The sequence below is a fragment of the Marmota marmota genome, unplaced genomic scaffold, assembly GCF_001458135.2.
Source record: "Marmota marmota marmota unplaced genomic scaffold, marMar, whole genome shotgun sequence".
In the NCBI taxonomy this organism is placed as follows: Eukaryota; Metazoa; Chordata; class Mammalia; order Rodentia; family Sciuridae; genus Marmota; species Marmota marmota.
Genome location: NW_026000081.1, coordinates 2,265,288 through 2,289,063, shown reverse-complemented (window position 1 = coordinate 2,289,063; position 23,776 = coordinate 2,265,288). Strand labels below are relative to the sequence as shown.

Below are 23,776 nucleotides of genomic sequence, written 5' to 3'. Positions count from 1 at the left end.
TGCGCAGAGCGCGGAGTCCTGCGAAGAGCTGGACAGGTGAAACGCGAGGAGGAAACGACATCAAAGCCCTCTAGATGATATTAAGGGAACAGGCGAGGGACCTATAAGTCTGGATTCTCACAGCTTAACTCTTTTCACAAACTCTCCGAGCTGCCCAACTTGGGACTGGCTCAGACCTCCAAAAGGCTTACTCTCACCACACGCCTTGAGTTCCCAGCGCCCCTAGCAACCACCCGCAAGGTAAAGCGGAAGAACGCCTCTTGTCCCGCCCCATCAGCGCTAGCTGAGGTCCGCCGAGGAAGCGCCTTGGCCCAATCACCTCTCCGAGAACTAAGACCGGCCAATAGGAGACAGGCACAGGAGGGCGGGCTAAAGAGGTCGCGGGCACACGCGCAGTTGGGAGTCGAAGGGGGCCTTAGGTGCTGTGGCGGTGTGGTTTAGTTGGGTGCTGTTGGAGTCGTGTTGGTCCTCGGAATCCCCTCGTAGCCACTGCCACCTTCCCTCGTCCTCGCTATGTTCCTCACCCGGTCCGAGTACGACAGGTCTGTGCAGCATGGAGAAAACGGGTCGGGATTGTGGGTAGGTGGGTGGGCCCCGGGCCTGGCCGCGGCCTGGGTTCTGCAGTGTCATGGGGCGCCCCGGGAACCCGGGTCTGGCCAGACCTGGAGATCTCTTGCCCTACCCAGGCCCTCCGGTGATTCCCCAGCTCATCCGGAGCAAATCGGCCGCACTTGCTCTACAGCTGAGTCACTACTGACTCTTAGTGCGGAAGCGAGAAGCTCGGGTTTGTGCTGGGGGAGGAAGCTGTAGGGGCCCAGAACTCCGACCTTTAACCCGGAGAAGATTAGGGGGTCGCCCCTCCCCAGTTTATCTTTTCGTGCTAAGTATGACTTTTTTTTTTTTAAGCAAAATGTGAATAAAAAGCAACTGAAGACTATGAAATCTGTTTATAATAGGGCATGCTAGGATGTACAGTTTCTGCAAAAGCGCAAAGGCTAGATCTCAGCTATGCCCAGATATGTTGTCTGGTCTCTTGATTTTATGTGAAGCAGAATTTAGAAAGGTTATCAGGAGTTTTCCCATCCAGCTGGTTTCGCTTGACCAGGGTTTTTCTGACTTTTGTAAAACTTTAAAGCAAATTTAGTGTTGTTGAAAACCAAATGTAATGTTTTCAAAATTCAAAATTGTGAGGTTGTATTTATTTAAAAGTTTGGGTTTTTTTCCCCCCCCCTAGAGCTTGGGAATGCTAAGTAATACTGAATTGTGCTGTAGATATTTTTACTTTCACTTTCTATTTGATCAGATAAGTTTTCCAATGGCTGTTTAAGTTTATTAAAAAGCTAGAAAAAGACATTTTCTTTTGTACTAGATAAATTGAGAAGCTGCTTTCCTTGTCAAGTATATGTTGACCCTGTCGTGGTTTCATCACCTGAAGCTACCACTTTTCATCCCTCTACTGACTCATAGAAGGTGTATGTGAAGTTTTAAAACCAACATTTTTTCTGCTGTCAAGTAAAATGTCTTTGTTAGTGAGTATTTAGCCTCTAGGGCATTGCAGAGAATCATGTTGGGTGATATAATTTTGAATTAAGTGTATATGGGAAAATTGTGTTCCTTTTCAGAAACCCTTTATTAAACCTTGTGGTCATTTGCTAAATATATATATATATAGATAGATTGTTTTGTGTTGTTTTCCTACCTTCTCAAGAATGCCCAAAATACAGCTGCCCCCCCCCCTTTTGCCAGGAATTGATTCTAGGGGCACTCTCTACCCCTGAGCTATACCCCCAGTCCTTATTTTGAGACAGGATCTGGCAAAGTTGCTCAGACTTGCCTTGAACTTGGTATCCTCCTGCCTCAGCTTCCATAATCACTGGGATTATAGGTATGTGCCATGTGCCTGGCAAATATAGCCCTTTCTTATTTGCTTAACTAATGTACTTGAATATTTTCTGTGTACAAGGTACACTGTTTTGGGTTGAAATGGTACAGCAGTGTATGAGATCAAGATACTTGCTCTTGTGTAGGAGACTATCTTATAAAGAACTATTTACAAAAGTAACTAGTAGGAGACAGAAGTGTATTGATGATATCAGAGGAATTGAAATCAACACTGGAAGTTCTGATGAGAGGTTGCATTTAATATTAGGGATTCATGGAAAACTTCACAAAGGAGCTGATATTTAAGCTGGTCTTGAAGAAGGATTTTAATAAAGACAGTGAAGAGTCAATAGCTTTTAGTTTGAGAATATAGAATGAACAAAGGAGGGGAAATAAATAAGAAAGCATAAGACATGTCTGAGAAAAGTCTTGTCTGATAGCACATATGATACATGTTATAGGAATAAATAGTAGGAAATATGGGGAAGACAGAATTGTGCTAGATACTGGCTGGTATTTAATATTAGGTTAAGGAGTTTGGGTTTTACTCTGTAAGCAACTAAGTTCTGTTAATTTATTTCAGAAGTTACATGATCAAAATTGTGTGTCTCCCCCTGCAAAACACATTCGCAGCCCTTTTAAAATTTTTTTTAAATTTTGAGACAGGGCCTTACTAACTTACCTGGGGCCTTGCTGAGGCTGGCTTTGAACTTGGGATCCTCCTATCTCAACCTCCCGAGTTGCTGGGATTACAGGTTTTTGCCACTGTGCCGGGCCATACTTTGTGTTTTATAGAAAAATTACTTGACTGGGTTGGAGGAAAGAGTGAGTACCAGTTAGGACACTGTTATAATAGGTGAAAGGTAGAGTCAATACCAGTTAGGTGGCTATTACAATAGTTAGGTGAAAGGTAATAAAAGTAATGAGAATGGAAGGAAGAGTGATTGTTACTGTGAAGAGGTATTTCCTATGAATTGGTATGACTTGTCATATAACAGAATATGGGAGAAGATGGGGAGGAATGGTTCAAATCATTCAGAACTTTCTAGTTTGGGGAACAAGGAGGTTGGAGGTGTTATAAAATAAGACTGAACTAGTTAGAAACAGTGAAAGATGAACCTGAGTTTCCAAGGTGACAATATTTGAAGAGAAATATTTCAGATTGGAAAATGTTGAATGTTAGTTGCTAATAGAATATCCAAATGGAAATGTTGATCAGGAATTTAAATTAATTAGGAAATAAGTCAAACTGGTAATAGAGATTTGGAGATTTGATGCATAGCATCTATGAAATGGCTGAAGGAGACAGTAAAGTTTGGGATGATGGCCAAGACCAGAGCCCCATAGTTTGTAGAATTATTTTGTACTCAGCAAATCAATTTTCCAGTGTATTATGATAAGGCAGGTCAAGCATTATCCTTTTTTTTGTTTGTTTGTTTCTGGAGTTAAAAGCAAACAACTGGCAAAATTAGAACTCAATCCTGGGTTTTCTGACCTCAGACTTTTCTTTCAGTGGTTTTTAAACTGTTCTTTAGAGCTCTGAACTTCCTTTTAAATGGCTACAGGGATATTAAACTCAGCAAATGAGAGCTAGGATGGTGAAATTCTCTCTCCATCCCCCAGTTTAGCTAGTTTAATTCTCATAGGCAGGATAGTGGAACTGTTGAGGACTTGGTCTCTGGCAGTATGACTTATTGCCTAAATTCTAACTCCAGCTCTGCCTTTTATATGCTGTGTAACTTTGGGCAACTTACTTAACCTCTATATGCCTCAATTTCCTCACCTATAAAGTACTATCTACCTTAGAAGACTATTTCTTAGGACTACTTAGAGGATTAAGTGAGTTAAGTCATAAAGCCAGACATATAGAGAATGATCAGCAAGTGCCAACTTTTATTGTCTGTTTTACATTTTGGGACCACATATAAAATTTTCTTGAAAAAAAAACGGGTGTTTGGTTAGCTGGGGTTGTGGCTCAGTGGTGGAGCACTTGCCTCAATGTATGAGGCACTGGGTTTGATCCTCAGCACCACATAAAAATAAATAAATAAAATAAAGGTATTGTGTCCATCTACAACTAAACATTTTTTTTAAATACTTATTTTTTAGTTGTAATTGAACACAATATCTCTATTTATTTATGTGGTGCTGAGGATCGAACCCAGGGCCTCTCACGTGTGAAGCGAGCGATCTACTGCTGAGCCACAACCCCAGCCCCTAAAAATATTTTTTAAAAAAGAGTTTTGGTTAAACAAATTTAGAATATTATACTATATGCTACCTATTATAAAGTTCAGACTCCATTAATAAGGTGTTATAAGCATTTTCATTCATTTGTACTTTTTTTTTTTGTAAAGATAGACACAACATCTTTATTTATTTTATTTATTTTTATGTGGTGCTGAGGGTTGAACCCAGTGCCTCACATGTGCGAGGCAAGTGCTCTACCACTGAGCTATAACCTCAGTACCGCATTTGTACTTTAAAAAAAAAAAAATTAAAAAATTGTTTTGGTTCCAGGAATTGAACCCAGAGGCACTTAACCACTGAGCCGTATCCCAGCCCTTTTTTATATTTTAAGACAGCCTCACTGAGTTGCTTAGGGCCTCTCTAAGTTGCTGAGGCTGGCTTTGAACATATGATCCTCCTGTCTCAGTCTCCCAAGTTGCGTGCACCACCATGTCCAGCTCAGTTATTTTTTGAGTGTTTATTGTATACTGAAAGCTTGTATATGTACACTATGATTGGTGCCTTGTCTCCATAAGAGCAAGAAAAGGTGGAGGACATAGTTTAGGGTGAAAAGCAGTCTGACAGTAATCTATTAAGTGAATGAACTGGGTTAAACTTTAAGAACTACAGTGTATTGTTAAAATAACCGTATTACTTCCTATAAATAACTAGAGAAATGTACCTGTGAATAACTTGTGCTTAAAAATAAGATTTTAATGTCAAATGCACATAATGGGAAGGGGATAAGGAATAATACACATTTCCTTGGTAATTGCATGATAATTTTGTGACATGAACTTATCACAGGAATTGGTAAATTGATTCAGGATTGATCTGGGTTAATTTAGAATTGAGGCAGAAAATTCACCTCCTCTTATTGATCAGTTTGGGAAGACTTGGTGAGAGTGGGGCAGAAGTGTTCTATAGTGCCTTAAGGGACTATACATATTTGTTAATGTACAAAAAAAAAAAAAGGCTAAAAGCCTACAGATTGCCTCAAGAAGTTCTATTGTCTTATACTGTTAATGTACAAAAAAACCCATGAGATTGTTGTGGGCAAAGTACAGAGTAATGAAAACATGCATAGCCTGTAGTCATCTAAGCTAGTTAAAGAATTTGATTTTGGGGGGCATACTGGGGATTGAACCCCCAGGGATGCTTCACCACTGAGCTAAATCCCTGGACCTTTTTTATTTTTTGTTTTGAGATAGGATCTTGCTAAATTGCTGAGGCTGGCTTCAAATTTGGAATTCTCTTGTCTTAGCCTCCCAAGTTGCTGGGATTATAGCAGCTGTGTGCCACTGCACCCAATAAGAAACTTGAGTTCAGTGTCTGTCTATATGATTCACTTTTTTTTTTTTGACAGTTTTTTAATACCTTTTTTTTTTTTAATCAATTACAGGGGCGTGAATACTTTTTCTCCTGAAGGAAGATTATTTCAAGTGGAGTATGCCATTGAAGCTATCAAGGTATTTTAGCAAGTAGCATAGGTTTTGAAATTATGGCAACCTCACATTTTGCTAGCAGAACATTTGAGTAAATGTGTTTAGCCATTCCTTTAGATAGTGTTTTCATATTTCCCTTTAACCAGCCATTATTAACTATTTTTATAACAATTTCAATCTTATTCCTAACATCTACATTAAAACTTTTTGAGCAGGTTAGTAATTCATAATTATTTAATAAGCTTTTTCTAGTGGGGATGGAGGTACACATTTAGGTTTATAATCCTCTGGGATATAAAGAGGGTGTAGAAATCTAGTGTTGACCCTTCTGTTACTTGATCAGGTCATGTAATTAATTACCTCTATTGTTTTCTTATTGGTAAAGTTTTGAATTTGTATTAGGTACTAGGGACTGAATAAAAGATAAATTGATCTAGTAACATAAAATCAAACATGTAGCAAATATTAGTCCACAAATTAGTAAGATGTCTATACTTAAAATTGGTTATCCTGTAGAAACTATATTTGTTAAATTATGGGTTATCTAAATAGCTTTTCAATTGGTAAATGTTTAAGGAGAAACAAAGAGTTGTAGGAAACATGTATCTAAAATCTTCAAATATTGTGTTGAAAAGGAATCTATGGGGAATGCTTAGAAGAAAGAAAGTAAAACAGTGTCCAGGCCCCACCCCAGAAATTCCAATTTATTTATTTATCTGGGTTAAGGCCCAGACAACAGGCCCCAGTTTTTCTATACTTAAAAGAAGTTGAAAATCAGTGATCTAGTCCAATCCTTCATTCTGTTTGAATTATCTATATAGTTCTAAACAGCATCTATTTGTAGAGTTCTAGTGGCAGGTATTTTCTCACAAAGTAGCTTATCTTGTTTGAAATAGTTAATGGTGGTTTAGAGTTTATCCTCAAATCAAATTCTAACTTCCTGAAGATTCTTTCAATTTGTCCTAGTTTTTTTTTGTTTTTTTTTTTTTTGTACCAGGGAATGCACCCAGGGGCACTTTACCACTGAGCCACATCCCCACCTCTTTTTATATTTTATTTTGAAACAGGGTATCATTAAGTTGCTGAGGCCTCTCTAAGTTACTCATGCTGGCCTTAAACTTGTTGTCCTTGTACCTCAGCCTCCCTAGCCACTGGAATCCTAGTTTGCCTTTGATCACACAGATTTTCCATAGGACAATTCCTCTTAGAATTAAAATACCTGAAGAAAGGTATTTTTGTTTCTCAGTTACCTTTGCTACAAGGAGTAGGAAAGCTGGGGGTAGTGGTGATGCCTATAATCCCAGTGACTAAGATTAATCCCAGACTGAGGCAGGAGGATCTCAAGTTTCAGGTAAGTCCAAGCCTTAACAATTTAGGGAGACCCTAAACAACTTAGTGAGACCCTGTCTCAAGAAAATAAAAAGGGATAGGGATGTGACTCAATTGTTAAGTGCCTCTGCATTCAATCTTTAATACCAAAAATTTTAAAAAAGAAAAGGAATCTGGGAAAGGGGAAAGAGATTCTGGTTAGCTGAAGTCATAGAAGTGAAAGTGGAAACATAGTGTTACTGGTGCAGAAAATGATGTGCCAGCTGCAAGTGCCTTTTTCTATTCTGATGTCTTTGCTTTGTGTTGAAAATATTACTAGGAAGTGTCAGACCATCAGAAGTCCAAGCTGTAATATTAATCTGGGGCCTCAGCTAAGATAATAGTTCTGCCTGGATGTGCAAGCCAAGAGTAAACCTCAGCTTTTAAAATTCCTTAGGGTCAGTAATTTCTAGATTATCTAGAGACTATAAAGTATCTGATTTTTGTAGTCCTAGGTTGAGCTAGGATAGAAATAGTAATATGGTCCTTAATTAATGAGACCTAACCATTGTGAAAATTAGGTGCTTAGGAGTTAAACAACCTGTTTATTGCTTTAGCAACTCATGCATGCGTGGCCAATGAGAAAGCATTTTGCTAACCATTAAGACTTGAGTTGTATCAGAGGAACTAGAGAACAACTGACTGTAGAAATGTTGATACTGAATGGTATAGGTGAAATGTATCCAGCAAAGAAAAGGAAAAAAGTGCCTATGAGTAGGTGTTTTGGGGGAAGGAGTGGAATCAATGTTAATGTCAAAATTGCTATATTCTATCAAGCCTATCCATATTGGTTACTATGCTAGTTAGTTATATTCAAGAAATATTACATAGTTCAAATGTTCCCTCACTTCCTCCTCTCTCCAGTTCCCACAAAGATAGGTAGGAGAAATTTAGATAGAAGTATCATATTGAAATATCTGGAAGGAAATATAAATGTAAAATGAAATTTTTTTGAATTTGGATATATTTTAGAAAATATCCTATCTCAGAAATATTGACCTTTTTTAGATTGGAATATATAAAACAATTAGAAAAACTAAGCACTATGTGGAATTTTCTGGCAATGGGTTTCTGAATGTTTGTTTTAAAATTTTTAGGTGCGTGTACATGTGATATTAGAGTCAGAAGGCAAAATAGTTCTATAAATTGCATAACAAAAACAGCAATCCCTGAAGCTTGCCCATCTATTTTCAGCTTCCCAGAGGCAATACTTTAAACTGTCTTAGCTGATAACATTCTTGGTATTATATATCTAGACTCGGACTTACATTTTTTTTTAATCAGACATTATCCACAGACTTTTAATAACAGTTCTAAATAAAGTCTCAACTTTACATATTTGAAAAATAATGTGTGAGACATGGCCAAGTCTATTATAGTCTGTAGACATGGTAAGCCTATTATACATAAAGATTGATGGAATTCTTTGGAACCCTTTGTAATAATGGGCTCAAGTCTGATGCTCATATTTGGCAGTTATTGCTTTATAGACCTAATTAAATATAATGGAAATTCAGAGGAGAGTGCGGTCATATGCAAGGCTTTATGAATAAAGGAGAAAATTTGGAGAGACAGAAGGAAAACTGTATTCCAGGGGAGATTGCTTTAACAGGTGTGCAAGGCTAAGTGATAATAATGGCTTGAACAAATCGGGTGGGCTATACCTGAGAGAGGAGTTTTGTTGGAGAATATTGAGTGATGAAGTTGGAAGGGAAAGGTGGCCTTAGATTAAGAGGGCACTGGAAGCTTACTTAGATATTGCTATAGATAATACAGTGAGATATTAGTTCTTGAGAGAAGAAATATAAAAATAGCATTTTATTAGATTAGGCTGTACCATGCATTGCAGTTAATGATTAAGGATGAGACTATAGGCTAGGGATTAACTCAGTGGTGGAGTGCTTGCCTAGCATGTTCAAGGCTCTGGATTTGATCCCCAATACCACATAATAAATAAATAGATGAGACTAAGTAGAAGTCATATAATAACATTTGTTGAATTATTATATGGTAGATTCCACTTTATGTATTATATATTAATTCATTAATGTTTATCCTTCTTGGTGTAGGTATTATTATCCTCATTTTGCAGGTGGGAAACTGAGACATGTAGAGGTTGATGACTAGGAGTATTGCATAGAGATAGAGATGAATTTAAGCTCTACTGGATTAAATTAATGAGCTTAGATTAAATTTGTACTTTAATGTTGTCAGTAGTGATGGTGGTCATTCCCCCCGCCCCCATGTCATATAGGTTTGGGGAATGTCCTCTTTTGGGACAGGCCAAAGTGGACAGCAAAGGTGAAAAGAGACAAAGTACAGAAAAAAGTTAGGGCTTTATTACTTTCTTGCCCTCTCTGTTTAGAACTTTAGAATCCCTTTCTCCCTTCTAAAATTGGCATTAGAAGGGATCATTTTCAGATGATTTAAAGACTATTAGACTTCCTTTTCAGAAGCTCAGAATTCTATAAATCTATGGTCTTGCTATTGACAGTAGCATTGCATTATTTATTAGGGTGCTTCTTGTTCTCTCTGCATACTAGCCATGGATAATCAAAGTTTCGGTCTGGTGAAGATGTACAGAGAGATTTCTGGTGAGCATGTGACACTGTTCTTTGATTTGTACATGGTAACCATAACATGTTTCTTTTTAGCTTGGTTCTACAGCCATTGGGATCCAGACATCAGAAGGTGTATGCCTAGCTGTGGAGAAAAGAATTACCTCCCCACTCATGGAGCCTAGCAGCATTGAGAAAATTGTAGAGATTGATGCCCATATAGGTAAGGAGTAGGGGAAAGCTGTTTTGTAGGAATCTTGTCTGGGTTTATTAGTTCTGTGTTGTTCCAAAGGGGAGATTCATGAGATGAATGCCTTGTCCCCTGGCTAGCTATCATTTTCCAGGCAGTAGGCCAGTGTGCTTAATTTTAGGAGTATAAAGCAGTTACAGAGCAGGCTGTCATGTGTGAGAGACTAGGGTGTCAACTAAGAAAAGAGGAATTCTCAAGTGGAAGGTCTAAGGTTCTGAGAATTATAAGAGTAATAGACTTTGATAGAACTTGTATGTGGTTTTGTTTAGCTTGTGGACAAAGACTTAAGGAACCTCCCCCGGGTTGCTGAGAGAGATCAGATTTTAAGGGGCAAATGGTCTGGTTCCCTTCTGCCACCTTGTTACTGGGTGCCTAAGAGCCTGAGGATGGGATGGAGTTTGGGAGCTTGAGGTGAAAAAAAAAAAAATCCTCTTTTGCAACCCAGAACTCATTGTTCAGTATGAGTTTTGATACATGTAAGAAGGAATATTATTCCTAAGACACTTAAAAGTGATGGGATATTGATAACTAAAACGATTGGTTCTAAGACTAACAAGTTGATAAAAAGCACAGGTCATGAGAGAAATCTCAGCTGTATTGATTTCAGTATTTCATTTTTCATATTGTGACACAAGATGGCAGCTAAAGGGGGGAAAAAGTATTTTAGACTTTGATCAGATCAGTCTTCCTGTTTTCAGATTTATCTTTTTATTCCTTATCCTCCCCTCCCCACTTTCTTTGGTCTTTACTGTAATTCTCTTGCCTTGGCTTCTGACATTGTAGTATTACAGGGTGAATATTTCTGTTTATTTATAGCATGGAATTTTAGTTAACTATCTAAAGTTTCTTTAAATATTTATTTTTTAGTTATAATTGGACATAACACCTTTACTACTTTTATTTTATTTTTATGTGGTGCTGAGGATTGAACCCAGGGCTTCACATGTGGTAGGCAAGCGCTCTACTGCTGAGCCACAACCCCATCCCAACTATCTAAAAATGTTTTAACCTGCCTAGCCATCTAATTAAAGAAACATTGGTAAAATAATTAATGCTTGAAGGCAAAGAAAAATGCTGTGGTGACTGGGAACATGGTATAATATCGTTTTAAATATCGAAACAGATTTAATCTGTTAAAATTAGAATGTTTTGTGTTTATTTTATCTCAAACCACTTTTCTTTTGGATGAAGGCCAATGTCATTTTAATTCAGCAAATAGGGAACAAACATTGTGCAAGACACCAGGGATACAGACAGGAAAAAAGACAGTCCTTGTCTTCTAGGAGCTTACAATCTAAATGTTATGCTGGACATGTAATAAATAAGTAAATGTAGTTAAGTGGTACAGGTATTAAGAAAGATTCTAGTGTGTGCTCGGTAGGGGCATAAAGGAGGAAAAAAAAATAGTTTTGCCTGAGGCTAGTGATAGGGCAGCTTTCAGAAAAGGATTCCATGAGGGTGATGCTTGAGCTGAATTTCATTCTGAAAGATAAGGAAACTTAGTGTAACACAGGAAAAGCATTCTAATCAGAAGAAATAGAAATGAACCAAGGTATGGCTGTATAAAATATAAATGCACAAACACTTTAGTATGACTGTGAGGCGAACTACGGCAAGAGATGAATCTGGGGTCAGAATATAGAATTCCCTTTTTACCCTGCTAAGGAGCTTGGACTTGATCCTTTTGCTTTGATGATTAAACTTTTAAGAAGTGAGGTAGTTCCCTTTAGAATTTTAGAAAGAACATTCTGATAACAATGTTAAAGGTAGGGTAAAGGGCTGAGAATGGAGGCAGGGAGACCAGATAAGAAATTTTTTAATTGTCAAAGCAAAGGGATGACAGGACCTTAAGCAAGACAATGACCAGAAAACAGAGGGGAAGGGACTAATGCCAGATAGGTTAATCAGATAGAGACTGAGAAAACTTGGAATCTGATTGGTTGTGAGGACCAAGGAAGAAGACAGGGTCTAGAAGGAGAATAAGATGAGTAGATTGAGCTGTATATCCCAGTAGATACATTAAGGGAGTCATTTGACCTTATAGCTCTGAAACTTGAGAGAGATACCCCTAGGCTGAGATTTAGGCTTGAGATATCATCTATAAGTTAACAGTTCTAGCCATAACCATGGCATCTTGGACCATTAGGCAAATTTTCTCTCTAACGTAACTAGTTGGTTTGTTTGGAATAGAGAGGTAAAAAGGCTTTTGATATTATTTTGAGGTCTTCCACTATAGCACATAATGAGGTAGTTTCCTTTTTCTTATTTCTCAGGTTGGGTTGTTAGGATTACTTAGTTCAAAAATGCATCATGGCCTACAAAGAGTGCTAAAGGGATTTTCAGGGATGTTCTACATGGAAATTCATGTTTGGTTGGCTGCTGCTGTTCTCTGTCTTCCATCAAACTATCTAGATTTCTATGCCATTGTGAATGGTTGTTTTCTTCTTTTTTTGTATCATCATTATACTGGGGTTTAGTGCCAATGATTTCCCATCTATTGGTTATATTGCCATGGGATTGCTGGCATTATTCCACTCCATAATTTCAGTGTTTTCCTGAGTTGATAAAAGGATTTATAAGGATTTGGCCTCTGTGTCACTGTTGCTTTTATATTACAGGTTGTGCCATGAGTGGGCTAATTGCTGATGCTAAGACTTTAATCGATAAGGCCAGAGTGGAGACACAGGTAAATAAGCATCTTTTCTACTTTTTTACTCTGATGCTTCAGTTCCTTGTTTATTTATTGGTGATAAAGCTTCCTGGGCTACATTTCAGGTGTCAGTATTAGTTGCAACACTTGGGAATGATTTTGGGTAGAATCCCCACTTCCTGGGGCTTAGATTTAGCTACCTAATCATTGCAGTTTTAAGGAAGCTCTGGTCAATAGAGGTGACAGTCTTCGTCTTCTTGATTCATCATATATAATGCATGCATCACACTACATTCTGTTCCCCCATTGACTTTCTTTGGGAGCCCCGGGGCAGGAAGTGGTCATAGTTAAGTAACATTCTCCCTACAACCGCCTTTCCTGCCATCTTGTAGGTAACTTCTTCTCTGGTAAATAATGAGTTGTATTAGGCAACAAATACTTGTTAGGAATGCTGGGGTTTTTATTTTATTTTTAGCTGTGTACCTATAGCCTAGAGAGTAGGCTAATAAGGAAAAAAAATATCTCAAGGTAAAATTTTTTGCCCTTATTCACAAATTTGTCAGTACTTAAGTAATAAGTACTTTATAACAGAATTATAAGATAGAATCTTTGACCAGGGAAAGTGGTACTTGATATAGCATTTGCTGTGTGAGAAGACTAAACTTGGTGTTTGTAGGAGTTAACCCTTTTTTTCAAAGGAGTAACCCTCTAGTTCAGACCTTGCTTAGTCCTTTTGATATGTTTATTTCCAGAGCTATTTCTCCTGCAGTTCCAAACAACCATAGTCTAGGAAAAACATGCTTGAGCCTTCAGTTTCCAATCACATTTCAAAGGGATAAGCAGTAAGATGGTGGACTGCCTTAATTCCCGTCTTATTAGAAAGGTGTACCATTTTGTGCTCTTCTCCCAGAACCATTGGTTTACCTACAATGAGACAATGACGGTAGAGAGTGTGACCCAGGCTGTATCCAATCTGGCCCTACAGTTTGGAGAAGAAGATGCAGATCCAGGTGCCATGGTGAGTGTGATGCTTGTGTTGAACTCACTCACTGTTCTGAAGAACTTGGAACATTTGTTCTCAGTACATACCTTTCCCAGCCTCTCTCACCTGCTTAATTTATAGCCACTTATCATAATATTGCTTCTTTTTGGTTCTAGTCTCGTCCCTTTGGAGTAGCACTGTTATTTGGAGGAGTTGATGAGAAAGGACCCCAGCTGTAAGTACCATTTTGCCATTGTTTCTTCCTTTTTGGGGAGAATGGTAATTATTTTAATTTGGATCAGGGGCTAGTAGTGTAAATCAACTAAGAAATTATTTTAGATTTGGAAAAATAGAAGGGTTTTTAGCTCTAAAGTTTGGTGGCTGTGCTGTTTATACAAGCAAATTTAGGGATCTGTGAAGAACTCCATGATTGGAACCAGTGCTAATTCTGGAAAAAATTAGAGGTAACCTATTACTAAAGTCAGGATATGTTTTAGAGTTTTTCTTTGGAGTGTTGATCTGATTCTCATTCTCAAATATTAGATAGGCATACACAAGTGCCAATTTATATATACTATACTTCTCTTCTAAATCCTGAGGACATTAGCAATTTTCTTATATCCTTTTTTAAAAGATCTATCCTTTTTTAAAAGTTTTTCAAAACATAGAACATCTTTTTTGGAGCTGTGCCTCACTATTCCCTTACTACAGGGCCAAGCATTTGTATTTTTTTTTTAAATATTTATTCTTAAGTTTTAGATGGACACAATATCTTTATTTTACACTTATGTAATGCTGAGAATCCAACCCAGTGCCTTGTGCATGCTAAGCAAGCACTCAACCATTGAGCCACAACCCCAGCCCCTGTATTTTTATTTTTTATTTTTTTTTAGTGAGATGTTTGTTGCATAAAATGCCACCGTTCTTAAGCATTTTAATTCTCCTTTGGGGTTTTGCAGGTTTCATATGGACCCATCTGGGACTTTTGTACAATGTGATGCTCGAGCAATTGGCTCTGCTTCAGAGGGTGCCCAGAGCTCCTTGCAAGAAGTTTACCACAAGGTAATCAAGCATTCTCACAACTTTTATTACTATCTTTTAAGTAAAGGCATAATTTACATGTAATAAAATGTATAGACCTTAAGAGTTCAGTTCTAGGGCTAGGGTTGTGGCTTAGCGGTAAATTAGCACGTGCGAGGCCCTGGGTTCGATCCTCAGCACCACATAAAAATAAATAAAATATTAAAAACAAAAAAAAGAGTTTAGTTCTATAAGTTTTGACTATTGTGTATACCTTTAGAACCAGAACTGAAAACAAGATATAGAACACTTCCCTCAACCCCCATCACCACACACTACCATTGACTGACTTCCCTTCATGAAAGATGTCTTTGTAGCATGTGATGCTGTCTGATAGCATTTGCCCACACAGCTTCTTTCAAAATTGGAGTCAAACTCTGCTGCTGCTTCATCAACTAAATTTATGTAATATTCCAAATTGTTGAAATTTTCAACAGCATTCACAGGACCTTCATCAGAAGTAGATTCCATCTTAAGAAACCACTTTCTTTGCTCATCCTTGAGAAGCAACTTCTCATCTGTTAGTTTTGTCACAAGATTGCAGCAATTCAGGCACATCTTCAGGCTCCATTTGTAATTGTAGTTTGTTGTTATTTCCACTACATCTGCATATCACTTCCTTTAATGAAGTCTTGAACCCCTCACAATCATTCAAGAGGACCGGAACCAACTTCTTTCAAACTCCTGTGAATTCAGTATGTTGAGCTCCTTCCATGAAACATGAATGTTCTCAATGGAATCTAGAATGGTGAATCTTTCCAGAAGATTTCATTTATTTTGCTTAGATCCATCATAGGAAGCTATACTCTTAAAAGCTGTTTTTTAAATGTTAAGACTCAAAAGTTGAAATTATTCCTTAATCTAAAGGCTGTGGAATGGGTGTTGTGTTAGCAGGCATGAAAACAGAATTAATCTGATTGTACATCCCCATCAAACTATTCATGACTGGGTACATTGTAAACTGGCAGTAAGATTTTGAAGGGAATCTTTCTGAGCAGTAGGTCTCCATTGTAATCTTAAGATATTCAGTAAACTTTGTTAACAGATGTGCTGTCACATAGGCTTTGTTCCTTTTTAAAAGAGTATAAGCAGACTGAATTTAGTGTATTTCTTTAGTATATTAAGGGCCTAAAGAGTTTTAGAATGGAATTGGGCATCAGCTTCAACTTAATTACCAGCTGCATTAACTTATTTACCAGCTGTAACAAGAGAGTCATTCTGTTCTTTGAAGCTAAGCACTGATTTCTCTGTAGCTATGATGAAGGTAATAGATGGCATCTTCCGATATAGGCTTTTTCATCAACATTGAAAATCTGTTGGTTAGTGTAGCCACCTTTGTCAGTGATCTTAACTAGATCTGGATAAATTGCTTCAGCCTCTACATTAGAACTTAGTTTTTCACCTTTCTTTTCTTTCTTTCTTTTTTTTTTTAATATTTTTTTTAGTTATTAATGAACCCTTATTTTATTCATTTATTTATATGTGGTGTTGAGAATCAGACCCAGTGCCTCACACATGCCAGGCAAGTGCATTACCGCTGAGTCACAGCCCCAGCCCCTCACCTTTCTTTTTTATGAATCTACTTCTACTAGCTTCTAATTCTTCTTCTGTAGTGTCCTCACCCTTCCATAGCCTTCGTAGAATAGAAGACAGTTAGGGCCTTGTACTGGTTTAGGCTTTGGCTTAAGGTAATGTTGTGGCTGGTTTCATCCATCCAGACTACTAAAACTTTTCCTTATACCAGCCATAAAGCTATTTCACTTATCATTTGTGTATTCAGTGGAGTAGCACTTTTAATTTCCATCAAGAGTTTATTTCCTCTGCATTTTCAGCTTGGCTAACTGTTTGGCACAAGAGGCCTAGCTTTTAGCCTGTCTTGGCTTTTGATATGCCTCCCTTACTAAGCTTAATCATTTCTAGCTTTTGATTTAAAGTAGAGACAAACAACTTCTCCTTTCACTTGAACACTTAGAGGCCATTGTAGAGCTATTAATTGGCTTAATTTCAGCATTATTGTGTCTAAGGGAATAGGGAGGCTTCAGGAGAAGGAAAGAAATGATGTAATGGCTGGTCAGTGGAGTAGTCAGAACACTTGCTATATTTATCAGTTAGATTCATCATATATATTTTTTTAATTTATCATGTGGGATTGGTTTGTGCTAATTCAAAGCCATTACAATAGAAACATCAAAGATCACTGATAAAAGATCACCATAACAATGTAATACTAATTAAGTTTGAAGTGTTGTGAGGATTCCCAAATTGTGACACACAGACACTTAAGTGAGCACATACTGTTAAAAATGTTACCAGCAGACTTGATCAGTGCAGGATTGACACAGCTCTATTTGTAAAAAAATATAGTATCTGCTAATACAGTGAAATAAGGTGTGCCTGTAATGTTGATCTTACATGTGGAGAAAATTAGGTACACATAGGATATAAAAAGAGTGGGTTTTCTAAACCATTTGGGCATTATTTATGAGAGATCACTAATATTATGTTATCTTCTAAATTAAACAAGGAATTCAGATATACACTAGAGAGTGCTGCCCCTTCAACTTCCTTAAAGGTCATTTACTGTATGAAAGTTAGTGATTCTGTGGTTCAAAATGAGGCATTTTTTCCTCCGAATAAGTGTATTTAACTACTTACCATTTGCCTGAATTTTGGAGATGGTTATAGTGCCCTGCACAAATTAATGTTTGATTTATTAATATTTGCTAAATAATTTCTTCAGGGGATAAAAGGGAAATCTGAAGGAAGGAGGGATTATATACAATTAATGGCTCATTTTCTCACCCTTTTTGTTTCAAGTCTATGACACTGAAAGAAGCCATCAAATCTTCACTCATCATCCTTAAACAAGTAATGGAGGAGAAGCTGAATGCAACTAACATAGAGGTATTTTTCTATTTTACTGTTTTTTCGGATATCATAACCCCCATTGCTGAAGATTGACTGGATCAAGAAAATTATATATGCTCAGTCTTTAGGATATTGATAGCATTTCAATAAGTAGCTACAGTATAGTGGTGATGAAAGAAGCCAGAGTTCAGTGAGTTAAAGAGTGAAAGGGAGGTGCTGCTATGTCGAGAAGACTGATTAATGTGAGCAGAAGGCAGCATTAAAGAAAATGACTTTTGTCTCCTTAAGGATGGGAAAAACTTAAATACTTTTTTAAACTGAGGAAACTAGTGGATAAAAAAATGTTAAACAAAAGATGAGATTCAATGGTGATAGAGAAGTTCTAGAAGAGGGAAGACATGGTACAAAGGAAGGAGTTCGTTTCAAAAAGTAGTATTAGGGCTGGGGTTGTAGCTCAGTGGCAGAGTGCTTGCCTAACGTGTGAGGCACTGGGTTTGATCCTCAGCACCGCATAAAAATAAACAAATAAAGGCATGCTGTCCATTTACAACTACAAAAATAAATAAATAAGTAAAATTAGTTCAGCATCATGAGTAGCCCTCTATATAGCAAGTTCTGTGCCAAATGCCAGGATACATAACAGAAATTTCAATACCTAATTAAGTAGTACTGCGCAGTATGGAGAAATATGGACAATAAGAGCCTAGGGTGAAACGTCTAAAGAACAGATTAACATGTGAACATATAACTTAGAACATTAGGAAAACATCCTAGAAGAGGTAATGATGTCTGGAGAAAGGGAGTAAAAGTGTATTTCAGGAAGAGGGAGCAATATGTGCAGAGGCTCAAAGATGTAAAATAACTGTTTAAAATGGAATTCCAAGGTTTTTATCTGACTGCTGGGTGTGGGATGTATGGAAGATAGGAGAATGGCAAGATATAAGATTGGAGATACATGGATCAGATGGTGACAGGTTGTTTTGGAGGTAAATTGGGAAAGATGTTCTTTATTTGCTTATTGTTAGGTTACCTGCTGAGCAAGGGTGAATGCAATAGTCAAGTTAACAATGGGAAATATTGGGCTGGGGTTGTGGTTCAGTGGTAGAGCACTTGCCTGCATTGCCTGAAGCATTGGGTTCATTGCCCCGCACCACAGAAAAAAAATAAACAAATAAAATAAAGATATTGTACCCATCAACTAAAAAAATACTTTAAAATTTTAAAAAAAAAGGGAAATATTTGGAAAAGTCATTATAGGTAGAGAAAAGGGAAGATGGAGATGAGTTAAAAGGATTACTGGGTTACCTCAGAATACTAGCTGAAGCTGGAATCAGGGGACAGATTGTTCTTAAAAGTCAGGATAGAGCTTACCCTTGGAGGAATAGTGTCTTAGTCAGCTTTTTCACTGCTGTAACAAAGACCTGACCAGAACAATTTTAGGGGAGAAAAAATTTATCTGAGGGCTCACGGTTTCAGAGGTCTCAGTCCATGGACAGCTGGCTCCATTCCTTGCGGCTCAAGATGAGGAAAAATGTGACATGGTGGAAGAATGTGACAGAGGAAAGCCAAGAGAGACTCTGCTCGCCAGATACAAAATACATACCCCAAAGGCGTGCCTCCAGTGACTCACTTCCTCTGGCCATACCCTACCCACTTACCACTTAGTTAATTTCATCGGGGAATTAATTCATTGTTTGGGTTAAGGCTGTCATAACCCAATCTTTGCTCCTAAACCTTCTTCATTGCTCACATATGAGCTTTTGAGGGACACCTCGCATCCAAACCATAATACATTAGTATATATTTATATTATATATAAATACATATACATATATACATATATATATACACACACACACACGCATGTATATTTTTACATACGAGTGTGTGGGTGTATAAAAATCCTTTTTTGTGGTGCTAAGGATCCAACCCATGTTCTCATGCATACCAGGCAAGAGCTCTGCCACTGAGTTATATCCCCAGCCCTAAATATTATATTTCAGTTAAAAATTTTAAAGTCCAACTAATGCAGTAATCATAAATCAGTAATTTAACCAATCAGTACCTACCAGAATGTTAGCCTCACTCATGAGAAAATGGATGGTTGGATTAATGCCCAATGGGAGATTGACTAGTTAAGAACAGAAGAGTGAAGAGTACTTAGGAATGTTGTTGGTAAATGTCTCACCAGTATACTCACTTCATAGGCTGTCATGAAGGGGACAAAAGAAGACACTAGCCTAGAATTGGGAGTTTGAGAGTGTGGTAAGGGGGTTTGGCTTGCTCCTCAAGCAGTGGAGGGAGAAGAGTTTAACATAGTTCTTTAGTGAAAAACTTAATTCATAAATACAATGTTTTTTGTTTTTTTAAAACCTTCTTAACAAGGATCTGAAAATACTTCCCCTTCTCCCCTGTCTCTGAAATGACGAGGTGCAATAATAGTATGATACTCCCAACTCAATCCTTAGGAAGGATTTTGTCAGTTCCTTTCTAGAACTTTGTTTTCTTTGGTACTGAATAAGATTATGTCCTTGCCACCTCAGAAGAATTCAAATATAGCTCTTGATTGCATAGCAAAGGCTCTGAGGCCTATTTGGTTCAACTGAAACTACAGAGATGTTTTCTTGCTTGTTTACTTTCAGTGACACTACAGTATTGCTTTGCAATGAGCATCAGGTGTGGCTCTGTCATTAATCTCCCTGATAATAGATTTCTTCACATTAAAAAAGGGCACTTCCTTGGGCCTGGGATTGTGGCTCAGTGGTAGAGCACTTGCCTAGCACGTTCGAGGCCCTGGGTTTGATCCTTAGCATCACATAAAAATACATAAATATGTAGTTGTTCAACTACAACTAAAAAATAAATATTTTTTTTAAAAAGGGGCACTTCCAGTTGTTCAAGACTATTCATTCCACCATGCTTTCTAAGCCTGTCTGCCTATAGGAGTCTTTGGAAATGAAGTTCAGAGATCTGTACTTTGGAAAGCTCCTCCAGTAACTCTGATGGTCAGTCTAAGAAGACCAGCATGAGGGAGCCTTTCCTCTACAGCCCTTCCTTTCCTGTCTCCCTTATGTTCTCATGACTCTAGTGTTTCCATGAGAAAGAGAAGATTGGATTCTGTAAAACTTCCTGTTTGTCAGATTATCTGATCATTATTATTTGAAATTTCTGAAGCATTCATCTCAAATATGACAATTCCAAAATTAAAATTATTTTCTTTCCAGAAAATCATTTCTTCTTCTTCTTCTGTTTCTAATGCTAGTTGATGACAGCACCCATGTTCTTGTCATTCATACCAAAACCTGAAATATTTTGATTTCCCTTTCTCTTTATTAAATTGTGTTTTACCCCTTTGTAAAAATAATTCTCATGTAAATACCCCTTCTCAATTCTTATTTCAGGTACCTTCTTTTGTTCAGGTCCCCATTTTGCATTTCCCTTATATATTTTTCAGAGGTCTTCTAACTAGTTTTCCCTTCCTCTCCTCTGTTTCAACCCATTTTTCCCCCTCATTCTTGTGCTACTGGAGTGGATTTTTCAATTCACATCCAATATTAATTGTTATCCACTTTAAAAATCTTATCTTACTCCTAATGTGTACAGGATAAATTCCAAACTTCTTTTTATGGCAATTTAAGTCATATGTCTAATCTGTTAGGTACTTTGTTAAGCATTTTACATGTATATCTTTTATTCTCACAACTCTTAAGATAGATATTCCTGTTTTCATTTTACAGATGAGGAAACCGAGGCTTTGGTAAATAGTAACTGGTACCATTTGGTAAATGGTAACTGGTAGATGGTAGAGTCAGTATTTGCACCCAGGTCTGTACTTTTAGGTCCTGTACTTTTAACCACTATAAGATACTCATCTGTGAGCTCTGACCCCCACCCTGCATCAAGGCCCTCTCATTTCATCTTACTCCATGTGCATCCTCTGCTACAGCCATATACAGCATTTGTTTTGCAAATACATCATGTCTCATGCTTTTATGCATTTGTGCAATGAGTCTGCCCTTCGTCTCCTTGGCTGTCTAACCCATTCTTGCCATTCTTCAGTATACTACTATTCAAAGGTTTCTTCTCCTTGATGCCTTCCTGGGCTCCTTGGTCACTCTTTTATGTATGTTAAGCTTTATTATAACACTTAACTGACATTGAAAGCTTTTGGCATCCAGTGCCCTTAATAAAAGATAGATTTTTCTTCATCTTTGGATCTTTAGTCCCTTGTACAACTGCGTCTAGTATTCAAATTAATTATTGATGGTGTAAATGAAAGAAAATATCTATTATACCTGCTTCACAGGTTTTTTGAAAGCAAGAATATAGAAAAATGTGCTTCCTATTCATTATGTAAATAACATCATTATGTAAATGTAAATTTTTCTCATCTAATGATGAATAACTACCTGAAGGTGATACTTGGTTTAAACCCTATTATTACTGATTTGCATCTTAGTTCTGTAGGACTGTTCTATACAGAGTTTGCCCAATTTCTATATTTTAACTCTTGTAATATTATGCAAATATATTTGGGACTCCTGACATTTTGTGTAATTGGATATATCTTTTGGTAGACTCCAGAGGAGACTGCAGGCTTTTAGAGAACTTTTTTTTTTTTAAGTTGTTCCCAGAGTAGATTTCTTAAGATGTGCAACAGTCTTTTTTTTTCTGAGTTTTACTTACAAATGAGGCAGGAAATAATAAACATCATGTAACTGGGTTATGCTAATTCTGCCTGGCAACTTTCAAATTATATTAATTCAATCCCTGGTACCAAAAAAAAATTAAAAAAAAAAAAGAAACTTAATCAGCTTCATCAGTAATGAATACTACTTAAAAATGCCCTAGTATGTTTAATTTTAAAATTTAAAAAAAAAGGAATGACATTTAAAACAAACATAAAGGCTTTGCAGCAAATGTGAAATGATACCTTTTCTTCAGGATTGACCAAAAAACATGGGACTGTGATCATCACAGATAATGGAAAACATAGTAAAGTTAAATTTGAAGCCATCTTTTGACCCTTGTTTTTTGTTGGTTTAATAAATTATAATCTGAACTGTTTGTTATTTCTAATATCATCAGTCACAACTGACTTCCTGTGCCATTTTTTATGGAGTCTTTTCATGGTCAGTCCTTTTAAAAAACAAAGCAAACCTTTCTGTTAAGTTGCCACACATACAATTCTAGAGAAAATATCTAACAATAATAGTTAGCAATTATTTGGTGTTTCTTATGTTAATCCTTAAAACTAATCTATAAATAGTATTATTATCCCCATTTTACAGATGAGAAAATAAAGGCACAGAGTGGCCAAGTAACCCAAGTCATACACAGAAGTATATGCAAGTATATAAATACACTTTATATCTCTATAGGATCCTTAACAGAAAAAAAGAGTACTGACTCCATGTACTTTGCTGCTAACTTCAAGAATTAACAGTGATGCCAGGCATTTGGTTAACTATTACATTGTAGGTTAACCTCAAAATAGAAAATTTGGTCAATAAGAGTTTTTATTTTGTAGTCAGAGAGCTATTTTAGGGACCTGCTGCCTGGAAAGGATATCCCTGGGACAGCAGATCCCTTAGTTCCTAATGAACAGCTGCATCACCAACACAGTTTTCTCCTGACCATGCTAGGGCTATCATCAGGGAATCAAGCCCAACTTATAAACCCCTTTGTGTTTTCTTTCCAGCTAGCCACAGTGCAGCCTGGCCAGAATTTCCACATGTTCACAAAGGAAGAACTCGAAGAGGTTATCAAGGACATTTAAGCAAGAGTGATCCTCAGAACTACTCTGGGACAATTTCAGTTCTCCAGTTGCCCTTAAGTTTTACTTCCAGGTCCTATTCCTTGGAAAATCTCCATTGTCTGTGCATTTTTTTTTTTATGATGTCTGTACATAAAGGCAGTTCTGAAATAAAGAAAATTTTAAAATATGTGTTAATGGTCTGTCCTCTTATAATGTTTGAAATGCTTACATTAGCAGGCAAAAAAGATAGGGTATTAATATCCTTATCCTGTGTGAGTGCCTGTTCTAAAATTATTTTAGTTGCTCTCTACAACAGTCAACTCTAGCCACGAATTCCTTGGTGCTGATAAATGAACTCAAACTAGCCCAGCTCCTCCCAGTGGTTAATAGATGTTAATACCACTGTAAATCCATTTAAGTTCTGTAGTTTCTCTTAAATAAGTATGTATTTTTTTGCTGCATTTCTTTATATGAAGGAAATGCAACTAATTGACCATCAAAAGAGCATGTTTTGGAGTCCTCAAAACAGTGATGGTTTGGGATAAGCCATCTCCAGAGTTGTCTTAGTTCTTGTGCCTTGGTGGACAGTTTAGAAGGAGTTTTCCCTTTTTAGGAAGTTAAGAACTATGAAGGGGCTGGGGTTGTGGCTCAGTGGTAGAGTGCTTGCCTAGCATGTGTAAGGCCCCAGGTTTGATTCAGCTCTGCAT

At 37.2% G+C, this 23,776-nt stretch overlaps 1 protein-coding gene and 1 pseudogene across 2 annotated transcripts; both read left to right on the top strand.

Annotated features, from left to right (window-relative positions):
- The first annotated feature begins 370 nt into the window (after positions 1-370).
- Positions 371-23,256, top strand: Psma5 (proteasome 20S subunit alpha 5). Of its 2 annotated transcripts, XM_015505102.2 has the most exons (9): positions 371-542; positions 5,513-5,579; positions 9,578-9,704; positions 12,350-12,417; positions 13,292-13,399; positions 13,540-13,598; positions 14,323-14,425; positions 17,261-17,347; positions 23,013-23,256. In XM_015505102.2, the coding sequence occupies exons 1-9, from the start codon at positions 514-516 to the stop codon at positions 23,088-23,090; spliced, it is 726 nt and encodes a 241-aa protein (XP_015360588.1). In that variant the 5' UTR covers positions 371-513; the 3' UTR covers positions 23,091-23,256. The 2 variants fall into 2 exon arrangements, with proteins under 2 accessions (XP_015360588.1, XP_015360589.1); XM_015505103.2 differs by lacking the exon at positions 5,513-5,579 and having other exon boundaries at positions 395-542.
- On the top strand, positions 10,129-10,222 carry LOC125620352 (annotated as a pseudogene).
- Positions 23,257-23,776: the final 520 nt, after the last annotated feature.